The sequence below is a fragment of the Perognathus longimembris genome, chromosome 14 (assembly GCF_023159225.1).
Source record: "Perognathus longimembris pacificus isolate PPM17 chromosome 14, ASM2315922v1, whole genome shotgun sequence".
NCBI classification, from domain to species: Eukaryota; Metazoa; Chordata; class Mammalia; order Rodentia; family Heteromyidae; genus Perognathus; species Perognathus longimembris.
In genome coordinates, this window is record NC_063174.1 from 62,223,143 (window position 1) to 62,247,749 (window position 24,607).

The 24,607-nt window shown below is 49.0% G+C and overlaps 1 protein-coding gene across 4 annotated transcripts in view; it reads right to left on the reverse strand.

Moving 5' to 3' along the window:
* Window positions 1–24,607, reverse strand: part of Brf1 (BRF1 RNA polymerase III transcription initiation factor subunit) — a 54,298-nt gene that overhangs the window by 2,325 nt on the left and 27,366 nt on the right. For 3 of the 4 annotated variants that reach the window (XM_048361910.1, XM_048361909.1, XM_048361912.1), the window contains exons 6-16: window positions 20,955–21,104; window positions 18,295–18,388; window positions 14,578–14,704; window positions 13,880–13,919; window positions 13,697–13,789; window positions 7,564–7,830; window positions 6,258–6,358; window positions 5,397–5,478; window positions 5,264–5,319; window positions 4,165–4,421; window positions 352–403 (exon numbers count right to left, since the gene is read on the reverse strand). In XM_048361910.1, the coding sequence (XP_048217867.1) occupies window positions 352–403; window positions 4,165–4,421; window positions 5,264–5,319; window positions 5,397–5,478; window positions 6,258–6,358; window positions 7,564–7,830; window positions 13,697–13,789; window positions 13,880–13,919; window positions 14,578–14,704; window positions 18,295–18,388; window positions 20,955–21,104 (1,319 nt within the window). The remainder of the gene's footprint in view (window positions 1–351; window positions 404–4,164; window positions 4,422–5,263; window positions 5,320–5,396; window positions 5,479–6,257; window positions 6,359–7,563; window positions 7,831–13,696; window positions 13,790–13,879; window positions 13,920–14,577; window positions 14,705–18,294; window positions 18,389–20,954; window positions 21,105–24,607) is intronic. The other variant, XM_048361913.1, reaches the window with a different exon arrangement.

Below are 24,607 nucleotides of genomic sequence, written 5' to 3' on the forward strand. Positions count from 1 at the left end.
GTCGGTCTGCCTGTCCTGGTGCTGACTCCCGGTCTCCTGGGACGACGCAGCAGGCACGTCCACCCAGCTCTCAGCAGGTCAGGGCCCTCTGGCTGGCCAGCGGCCTTGCTTCCCTCGCAGGCTCTGTGTGGCCCGGGGAATGAGGTCCCCTGGTGCTCCCACCACTGCCTGGCCCTCATCATACCCTGGCTCTGCTCTGCCACCCAGGAACCAATGCATCCTGGGCTTTAGGGTTCTCTGCTCTTGCCAGGCCAGCACAAGAAGAGCTACCCGAGTGCGCCCCCCTGCGGGGCCTGACTGTGATCCACTGTGTTCCCGAGGCCCCTAATGCAGCTGGGCAGGACAACACACCTCTCCTATGGCCGCCTTCTTAGCTGGCTGCGAAGACACCAGGGGCTTCAACCTGAAAGGAAGCAAAGCAAGAGCCTCAGCAGGCCTGCCGGCTGACTGCCTGCTAGCAAGGAGACTGGAGGCCCTACCCAGGCAGACGCATGGTCTCTGCTGGTCTAGCTGATCATTTAGGACCAACCCTACAGCTAATGGGCAGATACTCCCAGGGACACGAAGCTCTCATTGCATCCGCCAGATCTCCACTGTGCCACAGAGAATGTGGGCTTGGCACTCACTTGGGTGCCCAAAGTGGACCCACTCCAGGACTCCTGCCTGCCCAGGGTCTGAAGGTGCTGGAGTCTGGGATACACCTCTAGCAATGTGGCTACCTCACCACATCCCATCCATCCCGCCCCCTCTGCTCACCTCTGACCTCCTGGTGACCTGGGCCCTACTTGTTCCTCAACATCTCTGTGTGCACTGCCCTTGCCACTGCCTCCCTAGAAGCCTGGTCGTGTCCATCCCGAGTCTGCTTTGCGATGTCGGCTTCGTTCCACGTGGACAGGTGATATGGATACACAAGCCAGAAGGCAAAAGGCCCTCCCTGGTCATGTGGAGGGCACCCCATGGCCAAGGCTCCAGAGTCCACTCCCCCACACTTCTGGACCAGTATGCAAGGCCCATGGCCACATGGGAAATGACTGCTCAGTGCAGCCCATCCCATAGAGTCAGGTCAGGAAGATGGCAGGACAGGAGGAGGAGGAGGAGGAGGAGGAGGAGGAGGAGGAGGAGGAGGAGGAGGAGGAGGAGGAGGAAGGGGGGGAGGAGGGGGAGGAGGGAGGAGGAGGAGGAGGAGGAAGGGGGGAGGAGGGGGAGGAGGAGGGGGAGGGGGAGGAGGAGGAGGGGAAGGAGGAGGAAGAAGAGGAGGAGGAGGAGGAGGGGGAGGAGGAGGAGGAGGAGGAAGAGGAGGAAAGTCAACGTGCTTCAAGACCCATGCTACCCCTTTGGCCTGATGCTCTCTATACCACCCATGGCCCCCTCAAACACAAAGGTGTCTTTGGTGCCAATGCTGACGAGGGGCAGGATGAGGCCAAGTGTTCTCAAGGGAAGACTGGGTTACCTGTGTGAAAGCAGGCGGGCTTTGTGCCCACACCCTGGCTGCACAGTGCCCCCTAGGCCAGCATGAGTGCAGGAGGAGTGGGGGAGGAAGGCAGGGCCTCTTCCTTCTAGGGCAAGCTACAGGGAGGTGGATGGTTTAAGCCACGCGCGCGCACACATTGCTGCTGGACCCTCGGGATCAGCCCTGTCCAATTCTGACAAACCGCACACACTGAGCTTTTTTTTGGGGGGGGGGGGGGAGGGGCTGGTCCTGAGTTTGAATTCAGAGGCTTGAACTCTGGGCCTGCGTACTGTCCCTGAGCTTTCATGGTCAAGGCTAAAACTCTACCATGTGAACCACAGCTCTACTTCTGGCTTTTCAGTGGTTAATTGGAGACAAGCCTCTCATAGACTTTGCTGCCCGGGCTGGCTCTGAATCACAATCCTCGTATCTTAATCTCCTGATTCGCTGTGACTAGAGGCACAAGCCACAGGTGCTGAACAAGCCGTGGAAGGACACAGAACCTTGGCATGGGAAGCCAGACTGCTCTAGGTTGTTGCTCATGTGACGCAGGAACTGAGGTGGGCTGGGCTCACAGCTGGACAACAAAGTCCTGCCCAGAATACCTTGGCCTACAGCCTCAGCATCTGGCTAGCAAGCTGAGGCCACTGCTCCCACTATTTCTAAGACCCACTATGGGCTCCAGATGTCAAACTCTCAATAACAAGAGCACTGTGACTGAGCTTCAGTAACAGCATCCACATTCCCTCTACTGGTTCGTATGGAGCTCATGTGGGCCAGCATCATCTGTTAGGCTGAATGAAGCCTGGCCTGAGCCTCATCTGGGAGGCTCCAGGATTCATGAGCAGGGTGGAGAAAGTCTCTGCTGGGACCACTAGGATCCCACCTTCCAGAGTCCATGCCAACCCCACTGCCTGACCCTAAGGCCAGCACTTCTAATGGGCTCACAGCTGTGAAGAGTCTGACGGGCTTTCTCCTTGCCTTACTAAAGCTGCCTAATCGTCCACTGCTGGGCAGGAGTGGACAGAGGTGCAAGGGTGAGGGCACCATCCACTCTGAGGCCTTCACACCCCCACAGGAGAGACGACCAACATAAACTCTGTCCTGGCCACCCAGGAAGGCTTCCCACCGACAGGTGTGGCCAGGGGCACTAGCATCAGCACACTGGGACAGGACTCTCCTCACACTGACAGAGGCTAGGTGGGGCGGGAGGGTGAGCCCAGACCTGCTACCTCAGGAATAGTCCACAGCTCCTGTGCCCTGCTGACCAGCTCACCCTTGCCTGCTACATGTACAAGAAATGGCTGCACTGGGAATTTAGTCCAAGACTTACCACAGAAATGGGAGGGAGAGGCTGGAGGATCAGCAAAGAACTCAATGCCCCTTGGAGGAAGCCCTATCTAAAGCAGCCACGGACACTCCTCCCAGTACTGGGTGACGGGACAGCAGCACAGGGCCTCGGGAAGCCTCCTGAATAACAGGAGTCCATGAGGTTCAGGATACACAAGCACCCTGTTCCCCCTCCTCCCCAAAGTAGCTGGAAGACCTCACAGAAGACTCTGTGGAGGCAGCTGTGCCCCACCTGAGTGTATCCAATAACACGTCCCAGCAGTGAGGCAGTCAAAATGCCAGTGAGACACATAGAAAACAGAGGCCATACCCACTGTTCTCCTGAGAAACAAGGAGAGCCAAGTGGTGCAACCAACAGCTCAGGGAAGCCATGTGTAGAAAGGACCCTGATACAGCCAGGCCAGCAGCAGGGCGGGAGTTCTCACACTCCCAGAAGACCAAGTAGGCCTGTCCTGTACCAAGCTAAGTTCCAGGTGAACCAGAGACTTAGATAAAAATGAAATCAAATGGGGCTGGGAAAATGGCCTAGTGGAAAGAGTGCTTGCCTCCTACACATGAGGCTCTCGGTTCGATTCCCCAGCACCACATATATGGAAAACAGCACCACATATATGGAAAACAGCCAGAAGGGGCGCTGTGGCTCAAGTGGCAGAGTGCTAGCCTTGAGCGGGAAGAAGCCAGGGACAGTGCTCAGGCCCTGAGTCCAAGGCCCGGGACTGGCCAAAAAAAAAAAAAAAAGAAATCACATTCAAGCTCCAGTAACAGCATACACAGGCACACGCGTACACACGTGTGCACATGCACAAACATGCACACACATAAAATAATAAAGACATGAGAAGGAGTCAGGGGCCAGTGATTCACACCTGCAACCCTAGCTACTCAGAAGGCTAAGATCTGAGGACTAAAGTTCAAAGCCAGTCTGGGCAGAAAAGTCAGTATCTCCTCCTAGTAACCTCCAAAAGTCTGGAAGTAAAGCTGTGGCTCAAGTGGTAAAGTGCTAGCTTTGAAAGACAAAGCTCAGGGACAGCACCTAGGCCCTGAGTTCAAGCCCCAGGAATGCCCACACATACACACCAAAAAATAAACAAATAAAAATAAAACAACACAAATATTACAAGGAAACCACTGAGAGACATCCTGGAAACAGAGAAGGCCTTCTGTGCTGTTGGAGGAGCCTCAGCTCGGGACCTCCCAGGCGATGGGATCAGGACACATGCCCACCCACAGCTGGGAGGTGGCCCAGCATGCAGTGGGGCAGATCTGGCTCCTGAACCCTACCTGGCCCACAACAGCCCAGACCTGAGGCACAGGTCCTCCACCTCCTGATCTGATGAAGTCAGCCAGAAGGAACGGTATAGTACCTTTTCCCCACGTTGATTCCAGGGTCAGGCCCGCTCCTGCTGGCTGCTGTTTTCCTCCGAGGTACCTTCTTGGCACTGGCCTTCTCTACAGGCTGAGTGTCCTCCCTCTTTGGGCTGGCCCCACCCTTGCTGTCAAGGTCTCGGAGCACATTGTAATTGATTTTGCTGGATATCTTCTTCTGCTCCAGCATCTTCTCGATGGCCTCTCCTGCAGTGCTGGCCAAGATGGGCTCCCGGCGTTTGCATGACTTCTTGGGCTTGACGGGAACACAAAAGTAATGCTCCTGTACACTACTGACCCACCACGTGGGGCCTCCTCCAGAGCTGCAGCCAGCCCCACCTGCAGGCACAGTGGCTGGGGGCTCCCTTCACAGCACAAGCCTGCTTTCAGTCTGAGGCTCAACCCAGAGGCTGCACCATTTGGAGGCTCAAGTTGGGTTCAGGCCCCAGAATGGGCAGCAGGGCCAAGTCACCAGGACAGCCAACAGAGTAGGGAAGAAGGCGTCACTGTCAGACTTTGCCAGGTCAAACTAAACAAACGTAGACAGAGTCTCTTTTGTCCTTGACAAGGAACGCAAGTTCAGGATCCTCAATGTCCAGTCCTGAGTCTTTTTTTTTTTTTTGCCAGTCCTGGGGCTTGAACTCAGGGTCTGAGCACTGTCCCCGAGCTTCTTTTGCGCAAGGCTAGCTATCTAACACTTGAGCCACAGCGCGATTTCTGGCTTTTTCTGTTTATGTGGTACTGAGGAATCAAACCCAGGCTTTATGCATGCTAGGCAAGCACTCTACCACTAAGCCACATTCCCAGTGCTAGTCCTGAGTCTTAACTCAGTCTGACCTGGCACCTGTGCTAGGAACCTCACCCCAAAATTTGGGGTATGTCCACCCATGAGTGAGCCAGTCTCTAGTGTACAGGGCCAATATTGTACAATATGGTAGCCAGGGATGAGTGTCTACAGTCCAGAGCACAAAGCTCCTGCTGCCTGTGGTGGACCCGAAGCCCCTGTGGTCACAGGGAAGGGAACACTGCAAAGGTGCTTCCCTCTTATTAACTCATTTCACGGCAGGAACAGAAAATCCACTCCTCAGAGGCTCCTACCTTGTGCTCCTTGTAGATGCCAAGCTCCTTCTCCTTAGCTATTCTCTCTTCTTTCTCTGGAAATTGAACACAGTTGCCGCTGTCAGTGGAAGGCTATGCCACAGGGCCGGATGGACAATAAGCAAATGCTTACCCCTCTGTTCCCGCAAGTACTCGGCATTCTCCCGCATCCACAGCTCAGCCTTCACGCGGGCTTCGGACTCATTCAGGATGTACTGTGTGAAGCACAGTGAAGGGGCTTCAGCCTTGAGCTTTTGCATTCAAGGTATACTAAGACCTCTCACATCTCACTGCCCGTTAATTAATAAAAGAAGTGCTGGTAGGACTCTACCTGTTGCTTTCTACCCTTTTCGGCTGACCAGAGAGCTCTTTCAGCCATGAACCAGAGTCCAAGGCTCCCAGATCCTCACTGGCAGCTCTCAGCCCCATGGGACACAGTACAACAACCTACAGGTCCCATGAGGATATCAAGCTGAGGGTGTGTAACATAAACTTAGGAACAAACAGACAATCTTAGACACAATAAGATCAGGAGGAGAAAGACCTATAGTGGACTGGTATCACTGGGATAAACTACAAAGAGCCAGTTAGCATGCCCGGGGCCCCAGAAATTTGGGAGCCGTAGAGCATACTTGCATCTACAGAGGCTATCCGATGAGATGGCCCCAGCAGTAAATGCCAAATGTAGAGTGCTAACAAGGTCAGCTCCAAGCCTGGCTCAGGCTGCCAGCAGGAGCGGCATGTAGCAGCTGGGGCTGCCCTGGCAAGGTGCTGGAGGAGGGGACGGAGGAGGAGGCAGGGTCTGGCCATGAGTGTGCTGTGAGGTCACATTCATGTGTGTGTGAATACTCAGGAAAGGCCACACGTCCATGGCAGGTCACACCTAGGAAAGGCCACACATAAATGACAGGGCCCAGCTCTGGAAGGCCAACTCCACTCCGCTTTCCATAGAACCTCACCACCTCGTGGGAAGGTGTGGGGAGCACTGGCTCACCCTGTCAATCTCAAGGTCGTCAATACCACTGAGGTCCAGCTCGCCATCCTCTGAGTTGTCTTCTGGAAGAAAGTGCACATCGAAATCACTTAGGGAGAGCTCTGTCAAAGGAACAGACACCTGGTGCGGGAACTTGGCCCAGGCCAAGGGGCTGTGGGAGCCTCCTCCTCTGACCAGCACTCCCCTCCTCTGACCCCGTGGCATGTTCACCCTGTCTGAGTCCACAGAGGATTGTACTTACATCAGAACACAATGTGAGAAAGCAGGATGTCAGACTCAGACTGCGAAGGAAGCCCCCCCACCTGGGCCCTGCAGTAGACATGAACTTCTGTGGACAGACCACAGGCTCTGTGGCTTCAGCAAGAAGCACATGGCCCAGAGAAGGGTACAGTGAGCTGCTAAGAGCAAAGACCATGAGAGTGTGGCCAGGAGGCCTGGACTGGACACGAGGGAAAGTCTGGGAGTCCAGGCCTCTGGAGTCCTTGTATGGACACAGGCAATCCACACAGCCTGGGGCCAGGCAATCCCTTCTCCCCACAGGCCTTCATCCAATGCCTTGGTGAGACTTGTCAACTCCAGGCTTCATCCTTGACAGGTAAGACCTGTGGGTAGTTCTGTGGTCAGACCCAATGCCCTGTGAACCAGGCTCTCATGTTCCAGGGCCATCATGCCTGGGCTTCTGAAGGTCTTTGCACCTGTCTTCTGCCCAGAGCCCTATGGGGGCCACCAAGCTCCCCTGCATAGGTATATGCTGTCCTACGGACAGCTGGCCTAGGTGCTGCATGAGAAAAATCTCAGCACGGATGTGGTAGACAGGTTGGTATCCTCCTAGAATCTCTCTGCAATGAGCCACCTCACCTGCCAGGAGAAGGGCCTGAGCCTGGAACAGGGCCTGGCCACCTCCCCGTAGAAGAAGGGAAAGGAGCAGGGAGGGCCTGGCCAGGGTGCCATAGGGGAGGGGACGACCGTCCCCTCGGGTGCCTTGTCGCTGGAGGCTGAATGAAGCTCAGCATGCAATGCTGCACATGCCCAAGACAGGCTTTCCCGCCATAGCATCAGGGAAGGTGCCAAGGGACATTGGTCGTGCCCTGTGACACTGGCTTGTGAGGGCCACCAAGGGAATCTGTGAGCAGTGGAGAGCCTCTGATGGCATTCTGAGTTTGGTGTACACCTAACTGCTCATCCATGACCCCCGATCCCTCACATAGCTCCGTGATGAGCCTGGTAGCACCCGCCCACAGCCACCCTCCAGCCCACTCCAAGGGGACGGTGTGGACCAGGCTCCTCCCTGCTCAAGGGCACTCACTGGGGTCCAGGCTCGGGGAGGAGATGCACTCTCGGATGGGGTCAGAGATGCCCAGGCTGGCTGCGGTGGGCAGGGGGCCAAGCAGGGACTCCAAGGCCAGGGGTCTGCCACCCCCCTCAGTGATTTCTTCTGCTCCTGAACTGCCGCCACCACCAGCTAGGAGCTCCTGGTAAAAGTCTTTGTTCATGTGGCTGGCAGCGGCCTCCAGCTCTTCATCCTCAGCATCTTCTTCACCCAACGGGCTAGACGTAGCTTCCTCGACAGAACCTATGGACACAGGATGCCCAGGCCACCAGTCAGCCAGGCAGAAAGAGCAGAAACACTCCTTGTTAAAAGCAGAGGAGCTGCACAAACACTACCAAAAGCATGCCTTTCCTGCAGTACAAAAAGAGTTCTACTGGTGAACGGTCCCTGGGTATCCACGTGAAAGAATGGTTTGACCATTCCTCATACTCAGACCACAGACCTAAGTCTGAGAACTAGAAGCAGAAGAAGATGTTTGTGACCTTGGATTAGGCAAAAACATCTAGATATCATATTAAAGCAGAATATATAATACATTAATAACGTGGAATTTGAAAAATTCTCACAATCATCCCCTCTTGGAAAGACACTGTCAAGATGAGATGAAGTAGACTGAGGCCACTTTGCAGATCACGCATCTGACAGATGACATCTAAAACGCGCAGAGAGCTCCTAAACTCCACAAGCAAACATACAGTCCGGGGCTGGGAAGGTGGCCTAATGGTAGAGTGCTTCCCTTGTATACATGAAGCCCTGGGTTCGATTCCTCAGCACTATGTATACAGAAAAAGCCAGAAGTGGCGCTGTGGCTCAAGTGGTAGAATGCTAGCCTTGAGCAAAAAGAAGCCAGGGACAGTGCTCAGGCCCTGAGTTCAAGCCCCGGGACTGGGGAAAAAAACCAAAAACATACAGTCCAACTATAAAAGCAAACACTGGATGGGGACTCAACAAGGGAAGGTACTCTCTGTATGGAAACACCAGGTATGTGGAGTGCAAGCACAGGGGCTGCCCCTTGTGGCTCACAAGTGACAGAACCACAGACAGAGGGCCAGGCTCACAGGCTGCTGTGAAGTACATAGAGTGGCCACTATGTAAACTGACTTTTCAAGAACATTTGCATTGGGGCTGGGAATATGGCCTAGTGGCAAGAGTGCTTGCCTCCTACACATGAAGCTCTTGGTTCGATTCCCCAGCACCACATATATGGAAAATGGCCAGAAGGGGCGCTGTGGCTCAGGTGGCAGAGTGCTAGCCTTGAGCGGGAAGAAGCCAGGGAGGGTGCTCAGGCCCTGAGTTCAAGGCCCAGGACTGGCCAAAAAAAAAAAAAAAAAAAAGAACATTTGCATGCCACCTTACCCCTACCTGCCAACTTCACTTCTTCCTAGGACAAAGGAATTCAGGGTGGCTGATCACAGTGACTCAGGACTATAATCCTGGCTACTTAAGCAGAGATGGAGTCCAGCAATGGTGGCTTACATCTGTAATCCTAGCTACTTAGAAAGCTGAGATCTGAGGACTGTGGTTCAAAGCCAGCCCAGACAAGAAAGTTCATGAGACTCTTTATCTTCTGTTAACGAGCAAAAAGCCAGAAGTGAAACTGTGGAACAGTGGTAGAAAAACAACCTTGAGCATAAAAAGTAAGGAACAGATCCCAGATCTTAAATTCAAGCCCCAGTACTAGCACCCCGTTCCTGAAGGATAAAAAAAAAAAAAAAAAAAAACAGAGACTAGGGGATTGTAGTTTGAGGACATAAAAGTTTGAGAGATTCCATCTCAACCAGGAAACAGGAAGATTGTAGCCTAGCCTGGCCCAAGCATTTAGTAGGACCCTAAAAACTAATGAATGCAAAAAAGGGGCTGGAGTTGGGGACTTGCAAGCAAAGGCTCTAAGTTCAATTTCTAGTATTGAAAAAAAAAAATATCCACCAAGAGACTGCAGATGCGAAGATTCTGAGTGATTCAAAATACTTATACCGAGTGAAAAAACCAGAGGGAAGTAGCACACACACATACTGTGCATACGAAAGTCCAGCAATGCCACTCTCTTCATGGTGGAGAGCAGTCAGTGCAGCGGGGCACAGAGCGAGTGTACTGCGAAGGGCCTGGGGACACCGAATCAGGGCCAGGTCTGAGGTCTGTGAGCCATCCTGACAGTGGTGCTGGCTTCACGGCAGGCTCAAATTCAAGCCACAGCCAACTGCGCCTTTCAGGTGGGTGAAGCTTGCTGAGTGCACCACACCTCACATGACAGAAAACATGTAACGGCTGAGAGGCGCATTGAGAGCATCTCCCTGCCTCAGCTGCTTCAAGCAGACTGCACTAAGAGGCAGGAAGACCACCTGGGCTGGTGATGCTTCCCATCAGGCTCACTTCAGCAGGGTCCAGGCGGCTGCTGGCAGCTCTAAGCAGTCAAGGTGGACCCGGCACCATGTTGTCATATGCCCGAGAAGTACCTCCGGAGTCCCCTTGTGGATGCCAACCTGAGACCTTGCGTGGCTCCCACTTCCCCTTTATAAAGCACACCTTGCCCGTGGCCAGCTCGGTGCTGTGCCCATATAAGGCAGCAACCAGGGTGCAGGAGGAACAACGACTGTTTTTGTCATGGTTGGAGCAAATATGAGCAGACATTGTCCAAGAAACAGAGGAATGAAAAATTACAAACAATATCACTAGAAGGGAAAAAGACTGAGGTTCAGACAATTCTGTACAAGAAGCTGAGCAGTAAAGATATTAGCTAATTTATTAGAAGAAAAAAGGCTTTTCAGATCACATCAAACAGGCAAAGTAGGTCTGCCGTGTAAGACATTCCCAGATGGGCCAACTGATGGAACAGGACAAGCAAGGATGAAGATAAGACCTGTCCTCAATGGGTCGGGGGGAAGCCAGGACAGAAGCCAGACCACAGCTATCACTGCAAGGGCAGTCAGGGGTAGTGGACAGCCAACTTATGTTGTGTGAGAGTTGATGAAATGAGGACCAGAGGTCTGCAAGACAGCAGCCTGCTGGCAAGTGAAGCCATGAGTGCCAATGTCTAAAGTGGCAGTGCCCTACCCATGCCTGAGACACAGGCAACTCTACATCTTTCCCAAGTGTCAGGGCCACCGTGTGCCTGGAAACTGTACCCAGAAGGACAGCACAGAGATGAGAGGTTAAGAACTAATGTGAACCCACTCCACCTCCAGAATCGCACAACTGTCTCACAGAAGAGTAGAAATAACCCAGGATGGAGAAACAGAAACATTTCACAGGGGCTGGGAATATGGCCTAGTGTCAAGAGAGCTTGCCTTGTATACATGAAGCCCTGGGTTCAATTCCCCAGCACCACATATATAGAAAATGGCCAGAAGTGGCGCTGTGGCTCAAGTGGCAGAGTGCTAGCCTTGAGCAAAAAGAAGCCAGGGACAGTGCTCAGGCCCTGAGTCCAAGCTCCAGGACTAGCAAAAAAAAAAAAAAAAAAGAAAAGAAACATTTCACAGCAGGACCCCAGTGGCCACGGAAAGCTGGCTACCCAGAGGTACAGTCAGCAGAGATCAGAGGAAATCAGTGAGGCAGACAATTGAGGGTAGAGTGGCAGGGCTAAAAGGAAGGATGAAGGTAAAGCCAACATTGCTGAATTGCAAACAGAAGGTGGACCTCCAAAGGTAGAAAATATGAAAGAATGCAAAGGCTGCCTAGCGGGCAGCAATAACCCACTAGTGGGGCTGGGGAGGTGCAGGGGGACATACCACTGCTGCCTCAAGATTCAGTGAGGTAATTAATGAAGAACTAGGCAACTTGAGGGGAAAGTTAGGATGTAAGAGTTGGTTAAATCAGGAAACAACAAATGCTGGAGGGGGTGTGGGGAAAGAAGAACCCTTCTCCATTGTTGGTGGGAGTGCAAATTAGTACAACCACTTTGGAGAACAGTATGAAAGTTTCTCAAAAAGCTCAATATAGACCTACCCTATGACCCAGCCATACCACTCCTAGGCATCTATCCTAAACAGCAAAACCTAAGATATCAAAAAGACATTTGTACTTCCATGTTTATCGTGGCACAATTCACAATAGCCAAAATATGGAAACAACCCAGATGTCCCTCCACAGACAAATGGATCCAAAAAATATGGTACTTATACACAATGGAATACTACATAGCGATTAGGAATGGTGAAATATTGTTATTCGCAGGGAAATGGTCAGAACTCGAACAAATATGTTGAGCGAGACAAGCCTAGAACACAGAAAACAAAGGGGCATGATCTCCCTGATATATGACTGTTAACAAAGGGAGACAGAGAGACAGCAGAGACCAAGTCTGTGAATACTATATATGTTCTTGATATATTGTATATATGTCTACCTGACCTAGAGAAGGGATAGAAAAACAGAACGTAAGATATCACAAGAAATGTACACACTGCCCTACTATGTAACTGCACCCTCTTTGCACAACACCTTGTAAAAAAATTTGTGTTCAATTAATAAACAAATTTTAAAAAAAGAGTTGGTTAAAGCCAGGCACTGGTGATCCATATTTATAATCCTAACTACTGAGGATGCTGAGATCTGGAGGATTGCAGTTTGGAGTCTGTCCAAGCAGAAAAATCCACAAGACTCCATCTCCAAATTAACTACCAAAAAGTAGGGCTGGAGATATGGTTCAAGTGATAAAACGCCAGTCGAGCAAACAAGCTGAGCAAGAAGTGCAAGGCCCTCATAGATCATCCTGGTACCACCAAAAAAAAAATAAGTCTGCAATGTGTGGTGACCTAGCCAGGCGCTGGTGGCTCACGCCAGTAATCCTAGCTACTGTAATCTTAGCTGAGCTCTGAGGATCACAGTTCAAGACCAATCCAGGCTTTCAGGAAAGTCCTTGAGACTCTTATCTCCAATTAACCACCAGAAAACTAGAAGTGGACCTGTGGTTCAAAGTGGTAAAGCATTAGCCTTGAACTTAAGAGCTCAGGGACAGCGCCCAGGCCCAGAGTTCAACCCCATGACTGACTTAAAAAAAAAAAAAAGTGGTGACTACTGTGTGTAGATGACACAATTAATTACTTGGAAAAACGCATGGATACACTAACAAGATTCCTCACACATAAGAGCAAAATCAGCAGCAAGTCAGCAGCAAGCAGTTGTGGAAACAAGAATAAAAATGACGAGCGATGTCTACAGGCTCCAGCACACAGGGGACAGCAGAGCCCAGATGAGCGATGTCTACACACAGATCAGAGGACCCAGAGCAGAGATGCCTATTCTCAGGAGGGAGAGGAAGGAGCAGGAAAAGATAAGCTTGGTATCCTCCAAGTTCTGACAGATGAAGCACAAGCAGGACTGGGGAGAAAAAGACAGGCGGTCCTAAACTCCATGTGAAATATAAATGAGCGTCTATAAAAGCTGAGATTACGAAGAGATGCTTGCCTGCTTCTGAGTATCGTTTCAAAGGACAGAAAGCACTAGGAGCAGAGTCCTGGCTGCTGCTGGTATAGGCAGTTCCTCAAGCCCAAGGCACAGGAGATGGTCACGGAGATACAGAGAATATGTACCTCACACTGTCCAGGATGCCAAAGAGGGTGGAGGTGCTCGCTCTCTCATCCCACTTCACAGCCCAGAATAGAGCCCTGTCTAGGAGCATGAATGCACACAGCAGCTCTCAAAGGCCTCTGGCATCAGCTGCCAGAGCCAGTGCTCATAGCCCTGCAATTCATAGCTCCACTGAGACCAGCTCAGCACTGCACACGTAGCAATGAGTGTCTTCCGTTGGCAGTTTCCTAGCCAGATAATGGCCCTGGGGCTTGGGAGCGCAGCTGTGGCAACAGAGGTGGCCAGCTCACAGAGACTGGGGACAGGAACTCAGGTAGGAGGAAGTGCTGGGAGATACAGACTGAAGCCTGAGTGGTGTGGGTAGCTAAGGGTTCCAGCAGACATAGGAGTACTGACTCCAACACATCAGGACCAGGAGGGGGATAATCAGCAGTCTGGGTGGGCATGGGACCTGGGGATGTAGAACCAACCATGTTTCCAAGGAAAGGGTGGCAAAAAGAGTGGTATCGCAAGTCAGAGAGGGAGGGAGGTCCCAGGGGTTCTGGCCTGGAGTCACGAGCGCCCAGGAAGGCAGAGTACTCACCATCCTTTGACAGGTTGGCGAGGGCTCCCTTTGGCCTTGGCCGGCTGTTTTCTAGTTCAATCTCAATGGCATCCTGGTAACTGGATATTTCACCTGAAGTAACCCAGTTAAAAGCAAAAAGTAAGTGCCAGCCTATTTTCCTAACCAAACAGAAGCATCTGTGTGGGAATGCTGGTTGGTTACCTTCAACTTCCTCCAATTTTTTGGACAGGACTTGTTCAAGCTGGAAGAGAAGAGGGGACATTTGATGAGCCCAATGCCTGCGGGCCTCAATGTCACGGGATATGCGCCTCACAAGAGGAAAATGAAGTGAAGCACCGGGCCTGGCCTCCCCCTTCCAAGTATCATCGCCCTGGCTCTAGAGAGAGGTAGCTCGCCTTGAGAACCCAGACACCAGAGTCCTCTGCCCTGGCGAGGCCCGCCCTATGCATGCAGCGTGCCCTGAGTCCCCAGGCTCAGCCAAAGCCTGCCTCTGCCCTCCCCGCTGGAGAGCCAGGGCATGCGAGAAGGCCCATAAACGCAGTGACAAAATGACAAAGGAGATGCAGCTGCAGTAGCAGCTGCCTCGGGTGACGAGGCACTCTGCTCCTTCTCACTTGTGGTATACTCCAAACCACACACTGCTTATGGAGCCCACTCTACATTTAGCCTTGAAATAAAGCCTAGCTACAGGGAGGGGCTCTGTGGGCTAGGCATGAGAGCCTGGCGGCCAGCCCCACATCAGTGGTGCTGAGGGCAGGGTTTCAATACTCGGCACGCCTCTGGGACTCTCCCTCCCATTCCAAGGTCTGAGAAAGCTAGCCCCAGCCAGGACCTCAAATGCTCTTAGAAACCCGAGTGCTGAAGGGAGGGGTGCGGTAAGAGGCCCAGATGGGTACCACCTGCTTCATGCGCAGCTTCCTTTGTCCAGCTGTGTATGACGGAGGGTCGCATTCCTCTTCCAAGTCAATCTTCATAAACTCATCAATGGTCAACTGACTGGTGGGGGTATCTTCAAATTCTGTGAGCCTGAAACAGATAACTAAGGCTCATTACCCTAAAAACTTTTTTCAAAAATTTTTTAGCAGTCCTGGAGTTGAACTCTGGCCCTTGTGCTTGCTAACCAGGTGCTCTACCACTTGAGATCTACCCACAAACCTTATTTGCTTTAGTTATTTTTCAGGTCAGGTGTTATGGTTTTTGTCAAGACCGACCTCAAACCATAGCACTTCTACCTTCAGTCTCCAGGATAGCTAAGATCACAGTCACACATCACCAGGCCCGACTTATTTCTTGAGATGAGATATCACTAAAACTTTTCATTTGGGATGGCTTGAATGGCATTCCTCCTAATCTCTGCCTCCCAGGTAGCTACGATTCGAAGGGAAAAACCACCTTGCCCAGCCTAAAACTTAATTAAACCTGTGTCTACAAGCAAGTTCCCTCCCAGGCCCTGGTTACACTGAGGCAGGAAAGACTAACGGAGAGGAAGTATGGATAATAGCAGCCATAAATTCAGACATAAATACTGAATTAATGAATGATGATTAAGAGCACACAGGCACTATTTTGCTTTGCTCAAATAAGCTGTAATAAGCTGCAACATTCTAGTAAAAATAAAAATAAAAGGGAAAAAAACAATTTTTTTTCTCTCTCTGATCTTGCATACTTGTCCAAATAGTATATTCTGAAAATTGATCAAGATACCTTTTGTGTGTGTATGTGCTGGACCTGGGGCTTGAACTAAAGGCCTGGGCATTGTCCCTGAGGGTTTTTTTCCACTCAGGGCTAGGGCCTTAACACTTGAGCCATGGCTCCACTTCCAGCTTTTTTGGTGGCTAATTAGAGATGAGAGTCTCCTGGCCTCTCCTGCCTTGGCTGGCTTCAAATTGCATCCTCAGATCTCAGCCTCCTGAGTAGCTAGGTGAGCCACGGGTGCCCAGTTGATCAAGGTATTTTAAAGACAAACTTCCTGGGAAAAACTCTAGGGAAAAATGACTCTTTAGAGCACAAAGAAAATGAGGAGAATGAAGGAGTGATATTGTCAAGAAGCATTATACTCATAACTTGACTTACAGAATTGTAACCCCCCAAATACAACTACTTACTAATAACAATTAAAAGAGTATTTGCAAAGGAAAATGCCATGTAAATGAATACCTGTCTTGAAGGAAGCATCTGGCAGAACCCAGCCTTTGTTTTTTGGGGTGTTTTTTTTTGCCAGTCCTGGGCCTTGAACTCAGGGCCTGAGCACCATCCCTGGCTTCTTCCCGCTCAAGGCTAGCACTCTGCCACCTGAGCCACAGTGCCCCTTCTGGCCGTTTTCCATATATGTGGTGCTGGGGAATCGAACCGAGAGCTTCATGTGTAGGAGGCAAGTGCTCTTGCCACCAGGCCATATTCCCAGCCCCCAGCCTTTGTTTATATCAAGGGCAGGGAAACTTTTTTCTGCCAAGGCCATTTGGATATTATTTTGCTGTTGTTTTTAATTTACTGTTATTCTTTTTAAGTTTTTCCCCAATTTACTATTTTATAGGTGATATACAGCAGTTACATTTACATACATCAAGTAATATATACGTTTCCTTTTGTGTAGTGCCATCGGCTCCCTCGCTCTCTCCCAGTCCCTCCCTCCCATCTCCACCCATGAGCTGCATAGTTCACTTTCATCCATGCCCAGTGCACTTTTTCTTTTACCTGGGATTCTGTGCCCTCTCACTACCCTCTCACAGATATGCACATGAATACATCAGATATAAGGTAAAGAATACAGAGTCATCAGAAAAAAGAAAAAACAAATTAAGAAAAAAGTCCTTTGTTTCCATATCTTTGGAGTTTACGTATGTGTATTATTTTATATACAAATGAAGAGGTGCTTGGGTACTGCACTTTTGTGGTTCTCTCCTAAGACTATCCTCTTTGGGTCTCACTGTGAGTATCTAGAATCCTGTGTAACTAACTTCTGCCTATCAGGGAGAACACACACAGTCTCTCTGATCTTGGCTTAACTCACTTAACATGATTTGTTCTAGTTCTATCCATTTCCCTTCAAATGACATTATTCTATACTTCCTGATGGCTGTGTAAAATTCCATTGTATATAGGTACTATGTTTTTTGGATCCACTTATCTATTGTAGGGCATCTGGGTTGTTTCCATATCTTGGCTATTGTGAAGAATACAGCGATGAACGTGGATGTGCAGGTGTCCTTATCATATCCGAGCTCATGATGCTCAGGGTAGATGCCTAGGAGTGCTATGGCTGGGTTGTAGGGAAGGTGTATGTTTATGTTTTTTGAGGAGCCTCCAGACTGCTGTCCAGCATGAATGTACTAGTTTACATTCACACCAGCAGGGCAGTAGGGTTCCTTTTCCCCTGCATCCCCACCAGCATTTGTTGTTGTTTGGTCTTTTATAGTTCATTTCGTTTTTTTTCCAGAGCTGAGGACTGAACTCAGGGCCTTGCGCTCGCCAGGCAGGCGCTCTTCTGCTGAGCTAAGTCCCCAGTCCCTTGTTGTTGTTTGAATTAAAAATACTGGCCAATCTAACTGGGTGAGATGGTATCTCAGGGTTTTTATTTTTAATTTAATTTTATTGTAAAGGTATTGTACAGAGGAATTACAGCTACATAAATAAGGCAATCGATATATTGAACATTGTTAGCTCTTCTCTCATTTTTCTACCACTTTCCTTCCCCCCTTGGGACTGTTTTGATTTGCATTTCCCTTTTGACAGGGATGATGAACATTTCCTCTTGTGTTTTCTTTGCCATTCTTACTTCTTCTTCTGAGAAGTCTCTTCTTAGCTCCCTTGCCCATTTAGTAATTGGTGTATTAAGTTTGGGAGGGATTTATTTCTTGAACTTCTTGTATATATTAGATATTGGGCCTTCACTGTATAGAAATTTTTTATTTTAATGTAGTCCCACTTGTCGAGTCTCTCTCCTATCTGTTGTGCCCCTGGGACCCTATTCAGGAAGTTCCTGCCTATATCTATAAGTTCTAATGTTTCTCCAGAGTTTTGGGTCTGACGCTAAGGTTGTTGATCATTTGGACATTATTTTTTTTTAGTTTTTTATTTTTTGGCCAGTCCTGGGCCATGAACTCAGGGCCTGAGCACTGTCCCTGGCTTCTTTTTGCTCAAGGCTAGCACTCTGCCACTTGAGCCACAGCGCCACTTCTGGCCGTTTTCTATATATGTGGTGCTGAGGAATCGAACCCAGGGCTTCATGCATGAGACGGGCACTTTACCAGTAGGCCATATTCCCAGCCCCTCATTTGGATATTATTAACACAGGCAGATGGCTATGGGCAGCTGACAAAAAGCACATGAGAGAAGCCAGGTACTGGTGGCTCACAAATGTAATCCCAGCTATTCAGGAAGCTGGGTAAGGAGGAATCCACTACACGTCAGAGCAGTCTTTCTGCCTGCTCTTTGATGTTTATGAGTTGGGGCATAGTATATACACCATCTCACATTGCTCTTCCCTGATTTAACTTAGACAGTAGAATAAAAAAATGAAGTGCTTCTGCAGGACAGGGCGGTCCCAGGGGAGCAGCAGCAGCGGCAACAAGCAGCCGCACCCAGATGGCCCACCACACCCTGCCAAGCGTACTCACCTCTTCCGTAGCGTCGACTCACACACTTTGACCACACTGATGACTTCTTTCACAGTTCTCCGGAAGTCATGCATTCTGGCAGCAACCAGAAGTGCTAGAAAAGAACAAAAGGAAAACTGAACCACAGATGGGAACCCAGAACACAGAATGTTTCCCCCTTTCTGGTCCTGTGCTTGCTAGGCAGGAGTTCTATCACTGGAGTCTCTCCTCCAGCCCCTTTCAGGGATGGTTGTTTTTGAATGGGTTCCTTTATGCTCTGGCTGGCCTGAGCTGTGACCCACCTGTGCTTCCCTGAGTGGCAGGGGGGTGGCAGGCACGGACCATTACTCTCAGGCACTGTGCTTCCCCCTCACTGGGATATCAGCTTACCACCAAGTCCAGACACTCATTAAGAGGAAGTCTTTAGCTGGGAGCCAGTGGCTCATTCCTGTAATCCTAGCTATTCAGAAGGCTGTTGAGATCTGAGGATCAAGGTTTTAAGCCAGTCCAAGCGGGAAAGCCCGTGAGACTCTTATCTCCAATTAATTACCAAGAGAGCTGAAAGTGGAGCTGTGGCTCAAGTGACAGAATGCTAGCCTTGAGCAAAAAAGCTCAGAGACAGGACCCAGGCCCTCAGTTCAAGCCCCCAAACTGGCACCAAAAAAAAAAAAAAAAGATGGCTTTTTTTCAGAGAATGTCCAGTGAACAGCTAACTAGCCACTTAACGAATGGAGTACCAGGAAGCTGAAACACATTTTGTTGCGAGGGGGGAATGGAGGGAGAAAAAAAAAATGTAAGCAAATACAATCATGATAGCCAATGTATATTACGTAAAAGTTGACTATGTAACAAGGGTAGAGAGAGGCGAGGGAAAGATGGGGGAAAACAATGGAAAGACTAACATTGATCAAGATGCATTACACTCATAATCTGACTTGTGGAATTAAAACTTCTTGTACAACTACTTAAACAAAATTTTTTTTTGCCAGTCCTGGGCTTGAACTCAGGGCCTGAGCACTGTCCCTGGCTTCTTTTTGCTCAAGGCTAGCACTCTGCCACTTAAGCCATTTCTGGCTTTTTCTATATGTGTGGTACTGAGGAATCGAACCCAGGGCTTCATGTATATGAGGGGAGCACTTTACCACTAGGCCATATTCCCAGCCCTACTTAAAAAATTTTTTTTAATTAAAAAGAAGATGGAGCCTTGAAAATTTTTTAGGCACAGCCTGGCCTCAAACTGAGATCCACTGACCTTTATCTCATAAGTAGCTAGGATTACAGGCTTAAGCCACCATCCTGGCATAGAAAATAATTCTTCTAAAATCCTGGAGTTTAGGTAAAGGCTGAATCTGGACAAGGTATTTGCCACCAGGGCAGTGATACACTTGCCTGCTGCAGCAGCTTCTACAAGTGAGCGGAGAGGGGCAGGATGGTATCCACCTTCCTTAAAGAGACAGATGTATGGCATGGAACCGCTGGGCAATGATATTCCCCATCTCATGTTAGGTGGTGGCAGCAGCACATTCTACTTTTAAATACAAGAAAAATTAAAATAGCAAATCTGAGGACCTCATATAACCTTTCAAAGCACACAAGCTACCTTAGAAGTGATTGGTATGTGAAATGCTGGTTGCAACAAAAGCTGAGGATTCTGAGGATGTGGCCCAGGGCATAAGGCCACATGTTAACACATGTTAACAGGGGCCATTGTAGATCAAAAGGGGCTAGTACAAACCTGGGCAGCAGGTTTTAAATGAAAACTGGATTCAGCCAGAATCAGTCCTGCTTTAGGCCAACTGTAGAAGCTGGTGCCTAGTATTCTTGAGAAGAAATATACCAAAGGAGGGCTGGGGATATGGCCTAGTGGCAAGAGTGCTTCCCTCTAATACATGAAGCCCTGGGTTCGATTCCCCAGCACCACATATACAGAAAACGGCCAGAAGTGGCGCTGTGGCTCAAGTGGCAGAGTGCTAGCCTTGAGCAAAAAGAAGCCAGGGACAGTGCTCAGGCCCTGAGTCCAAGGCCCAGGACTGGAAAAAAAAAAAAAATATATATATATATATTTATTTATTTATTTATTTATTTATTTATTTAAATATATATATATATATACCAGAGAAGTAACAGGGCTTTGCTGTCACTGGGGTTCCTGCTAGGCAGGGGGCCCAGGACAACACCAAGAGCAAAGCACAGCTATCCTCTGCAGCAGTCACAATCTAAATATCCTCACAGTGGTGACCAAACAACCACACTGTTGGGCCCAGCGGCATCTCTGCCCAGGACTCAGTGCCTCAGACAAGGTCACTGAGCATAGATAATTCATGAGTGGACAACCCAAGGTCAAGGCTAGAGCTCCCAGTGGGTCCCTCTCAGCCTCTGAGGATCTTGTTCCTTATCTTGGGACCTACCATGGCAGGGTCCTGACCAAGTGGAAGTCCTCAAGGGCTAAGGACACTGCTGGGCATATGAGACAGCTCTTAGTGTGAGGGCTGTTCTGGAACCAGAATCCACAACTCCCTGAGTTTGGCTGCTCCAGTGATACAGATTTGTTCACTGTGCTCAAGGTCTCGGATTTGATCTTCAGGATCAAAGCATCAGAAAAGCATCAGGAAAGAAAACAGCAGCACAGACACGTCCAGCCAGGGGCTGTCCTCCTAGGAGAAGGCCCAGGGCCACTGTACCTGCTCCACAGAGGCCTGAGGGGCGCCGGCCCGTGTGCATCCAATCCCTCTTCATCCTCTGCAGGAGCCTCAGGGCTGTCATGGACACTTCGTGGTTCTTCTCTCCAAACTCCAGCAGGTGGGCAAAGCGTGGGATGTACAGGCATGGGTCTATGGCGGACACAGCATCTCAGTGTGCATGCTCATATTCATGAACATGTATTTACACAAGATAGTAAAACACACCCTGGGCAACAATGCCCAGAGCGAGTGGCCCTCTCCCACCTCTCCATGTACATGGGTCTCCCTGGCCTTCTGCTGGAGGCATGTGCTCACTGCACCTGCTGCTCCCACAGAGGACCGTGAAAGGGGACTTTCTACCCAGCAGCCTCCCATCAGAGAAGGCAATCTGACCCCGACCCCACCCTTCACGTTTAGAGGGGGATAAGAGGTCAGAGAACAGGACAGGTTTGGGCTCTGCACACAAACCACCTGTGAATTCACTGGGTGACTTGCGTCAGCTCATGGTGATAGGTGCATGGGTGGCAGCAACAGTGCTGCCAGGGACAGGCTTATGTACACACGCATGCACATAAAAGCTCCTTAACAGCAGCGAGCACTTAGTCACGTGCTGGAAAGACAAGGATTTTATGGAGATCACGACTGGGGCCAGCAATAATGACCAGGTCATTTGATGAATTCAGTTTATAATACAATGTCATAAATGCACTGAAGGAAGCAACTACACAGGAACAAAGAAGATCAAGGGAGATCGTCCAGGAGATCCTCACTAAAGAAGGCCCACTAAGTCTCAGGAGGAGGCAGTCAAAAGAGAGCCAAAGAGGGCAGCAGACAAGCCTTCATAAAAGACAAAGGAGGAAGACAAAGGCACATAAAACAAAAACCCTATAAGCACCAGGAGTGACTTAATTCATCTTGAGACAGCAGGGAGGTGGAGGCAGAACTGGTTGCTGACACCCAGTACCCTCCTCCCTAGTCCCCCGTGTGGCTCTCATGAGCCCCATGGGATCAATTCTCAGCTCATATAAAGTCCCAGAGAAGAAAACTGAGCCCACCACTACATGCCTGTGATCCAAGCTACCTAGGAAGCATAGACAGAAGGGTTGTGAGCAGGTTATCCTGAAATAAAACCCTGTTTCAAAAAGGAAGAAGGGGAGCTGGGCACTGGAACTACTCAGGAGGTTAAGATCTGGGGATCATGGTTCTAAGCCAGCCCATGTATACAAGTCTAAGAGACTCTTATCTCTAATTAACCAACAGAAAACTGGAAATGGTGCTGTGACTCAAAGTGGTAGAGTACTACTAGCCTTGAGCAACCTTGAGCACAAGAGCTCAGGGACCAAAGCATAGGCCCTGAGTTCCACATAACAATCAACCAAAAAAAAAAAAAAAAAAAAAAAGAAGAAGAAGAAGAAGAAGAAAGGAAGGAAAGGAGGGAAGAAGAGGGAGGGGAAGAAAGAGGAGAAGAAAACGGGGCAAGGAGAAAAGGAAATAAAGAAAAAGGAGGCATGATTCAAATATAGAGGACTTGTGCCCTAAGTGCAAACTCAAATACAAAGAGACAAAGAGGCAGAGAAGTAGAGTTAGAGAGGGAAGTCCAGTAAGACATGGGGTGGAGAAGCCATGTGGCACAGGTGGCATTACAGGTTTTAACAGCTCTAATTTCTGGTGATTTTATTTACTCATTTATTTATTCATTTATCTTTTTGTGCAGATACTGGGACAAGGACAGACCCCATGCCCTGAAATGGGGGGGGGGGGGGAAGGTAGCTACAGATCTCCCAATTAATATGACTAAGGAAATATGGCAAGGAAATGTCAAAAAGGACAAACATGATCAGTATACACGCAAGAAAATGTCAGTATTATCAAAGATAAAATAGTCGAATTTGTAGTTATACAGCAATAGAGCTGGAATTACAGAAAGTGAGAAACACTGGAAATAGAAATTTCAAAATCACAAGGATAAGTGCTTTTTAACATAATTCTTTCACATTTGAGAATTAGGAAAAAATTAAAGAATAAGGGAAGGACACTGTAAGGTCTGTCCCTGGAAGGTTCCACGTAGATGCCCCCACCTCATTAAGTCTTCACCCAGTTACCTGGGTAACCAGCAGACCTGGAGGCAGTTACCTCCCCTTTCCCTGAGGTCACATCCTAATCCACCTGGCCACACCCCCCTGCCCCTGCCCTAAATAAAGCAGGGCTGGGTGGGGGTCGCCCTCTTCTCTCTCATCATGGCCACAGGCCAGCAGTTCGGTAACTTTCTCTCTTGCCTGAATACCGCGTGGCGTTCTCCTTTACCGGCTACCTACTTTAAAAACCTAACAGACACATCACTACACACTCAATTTAGCAAATTGATTTTAAATTCTCGATCTTACAAAGTAGGAAGAAAAGAGTTATGAAAATGGTGCTGCTTTACTAAAGAAAGTAATTCTCAGAAGCCTCTTTGAGAACAGGAATCTCAAATGACAAGGCCTTCGACACCCCCCCCCCAAGTGCAATAAAACTACAAAGAATAATAAATAACAATCCCTTCATCTCCAAACACTATTAGAAAATTTAAAAAGCAATGCTTTGGATTAGTTTCTATACTTAGGCACTTTTCATAAATAAGGAAAAAACAATAAAATAGAGTGAGTAAATAATAGAAAATTAATAAAATCATTTAGAGTAGGCAAAGGGACTTATTATGAATAAGTATGTAAAATTTACTAACCACCATAGCATAAAGGCATACAGACCAATGGAACAAAGAGCAAGGAAACAGCCCTTGCATACAGGTCACATGACTGCTGACAAGGTGCCCCCCCACACCCACGGAAGAGAGTGGAGTCTCTCCAGCAAAGGAGGGGGTAAGGTGGTGGGGGGGACTGAATTTCCATATAGGAAAATGAACACCAAGCTTTATCTTGCACCATACACAAAAATTAACTCAGACCAAAGACCTAAACATAAGACTTGAAACTATAATTTTCCTGGGAGGAAACATTTGAAAAATGTTCTTTCCAATGAATGAACAAAAACAGAAACACACTAAAAAGACAGAGAAGGATGAAGATAGGGAAGAGAAAGGAAGGAAGAGCAAGTCAACCTACAAAATGGGGGAAAATATCTTTAAACCGTATATCTGATCAGAGTTAATATTCAGAATATACAAGGAAACTCAGTAACAAAGAACAATGAAAGAAAAAAGGCAAGGAACCGGGTGCTGGTGGCTCATGCCTTTAATCCCTGGCTACTCAGGAGGCTGAGACCTGAGGATCAGCCATCTTTGGAAGGAAAGTCTATGAAACTCTTATCTCCAATAAACTACTCAGAAAAAAGCCTACATGGCTCAAGTGGTAGAGCACAAGCCTTGAGCCAAAGAAGCTCAGGGACAGTGCCCAGGTCCAAAGTTCAAGCCCTAGGACAAGAAAAAGAAAAAGGAGAAAGGGCTTGAATAGACAATTCACCAAAGAAGGTAAGCAAATGAAAAGATGTTCAACATAATCATTGGGAAAATGCAAATCAAAACCACAACATACAACCTCACACCCATTATCATGGCTACCTACTACAGAAAATTAACACATGTTCTCAAAGAGAAACCAGCTGGTGGAAATGCAAATGAAGAAAGGCCTCCCCAAGTTTCCTCAAACACTAAATGT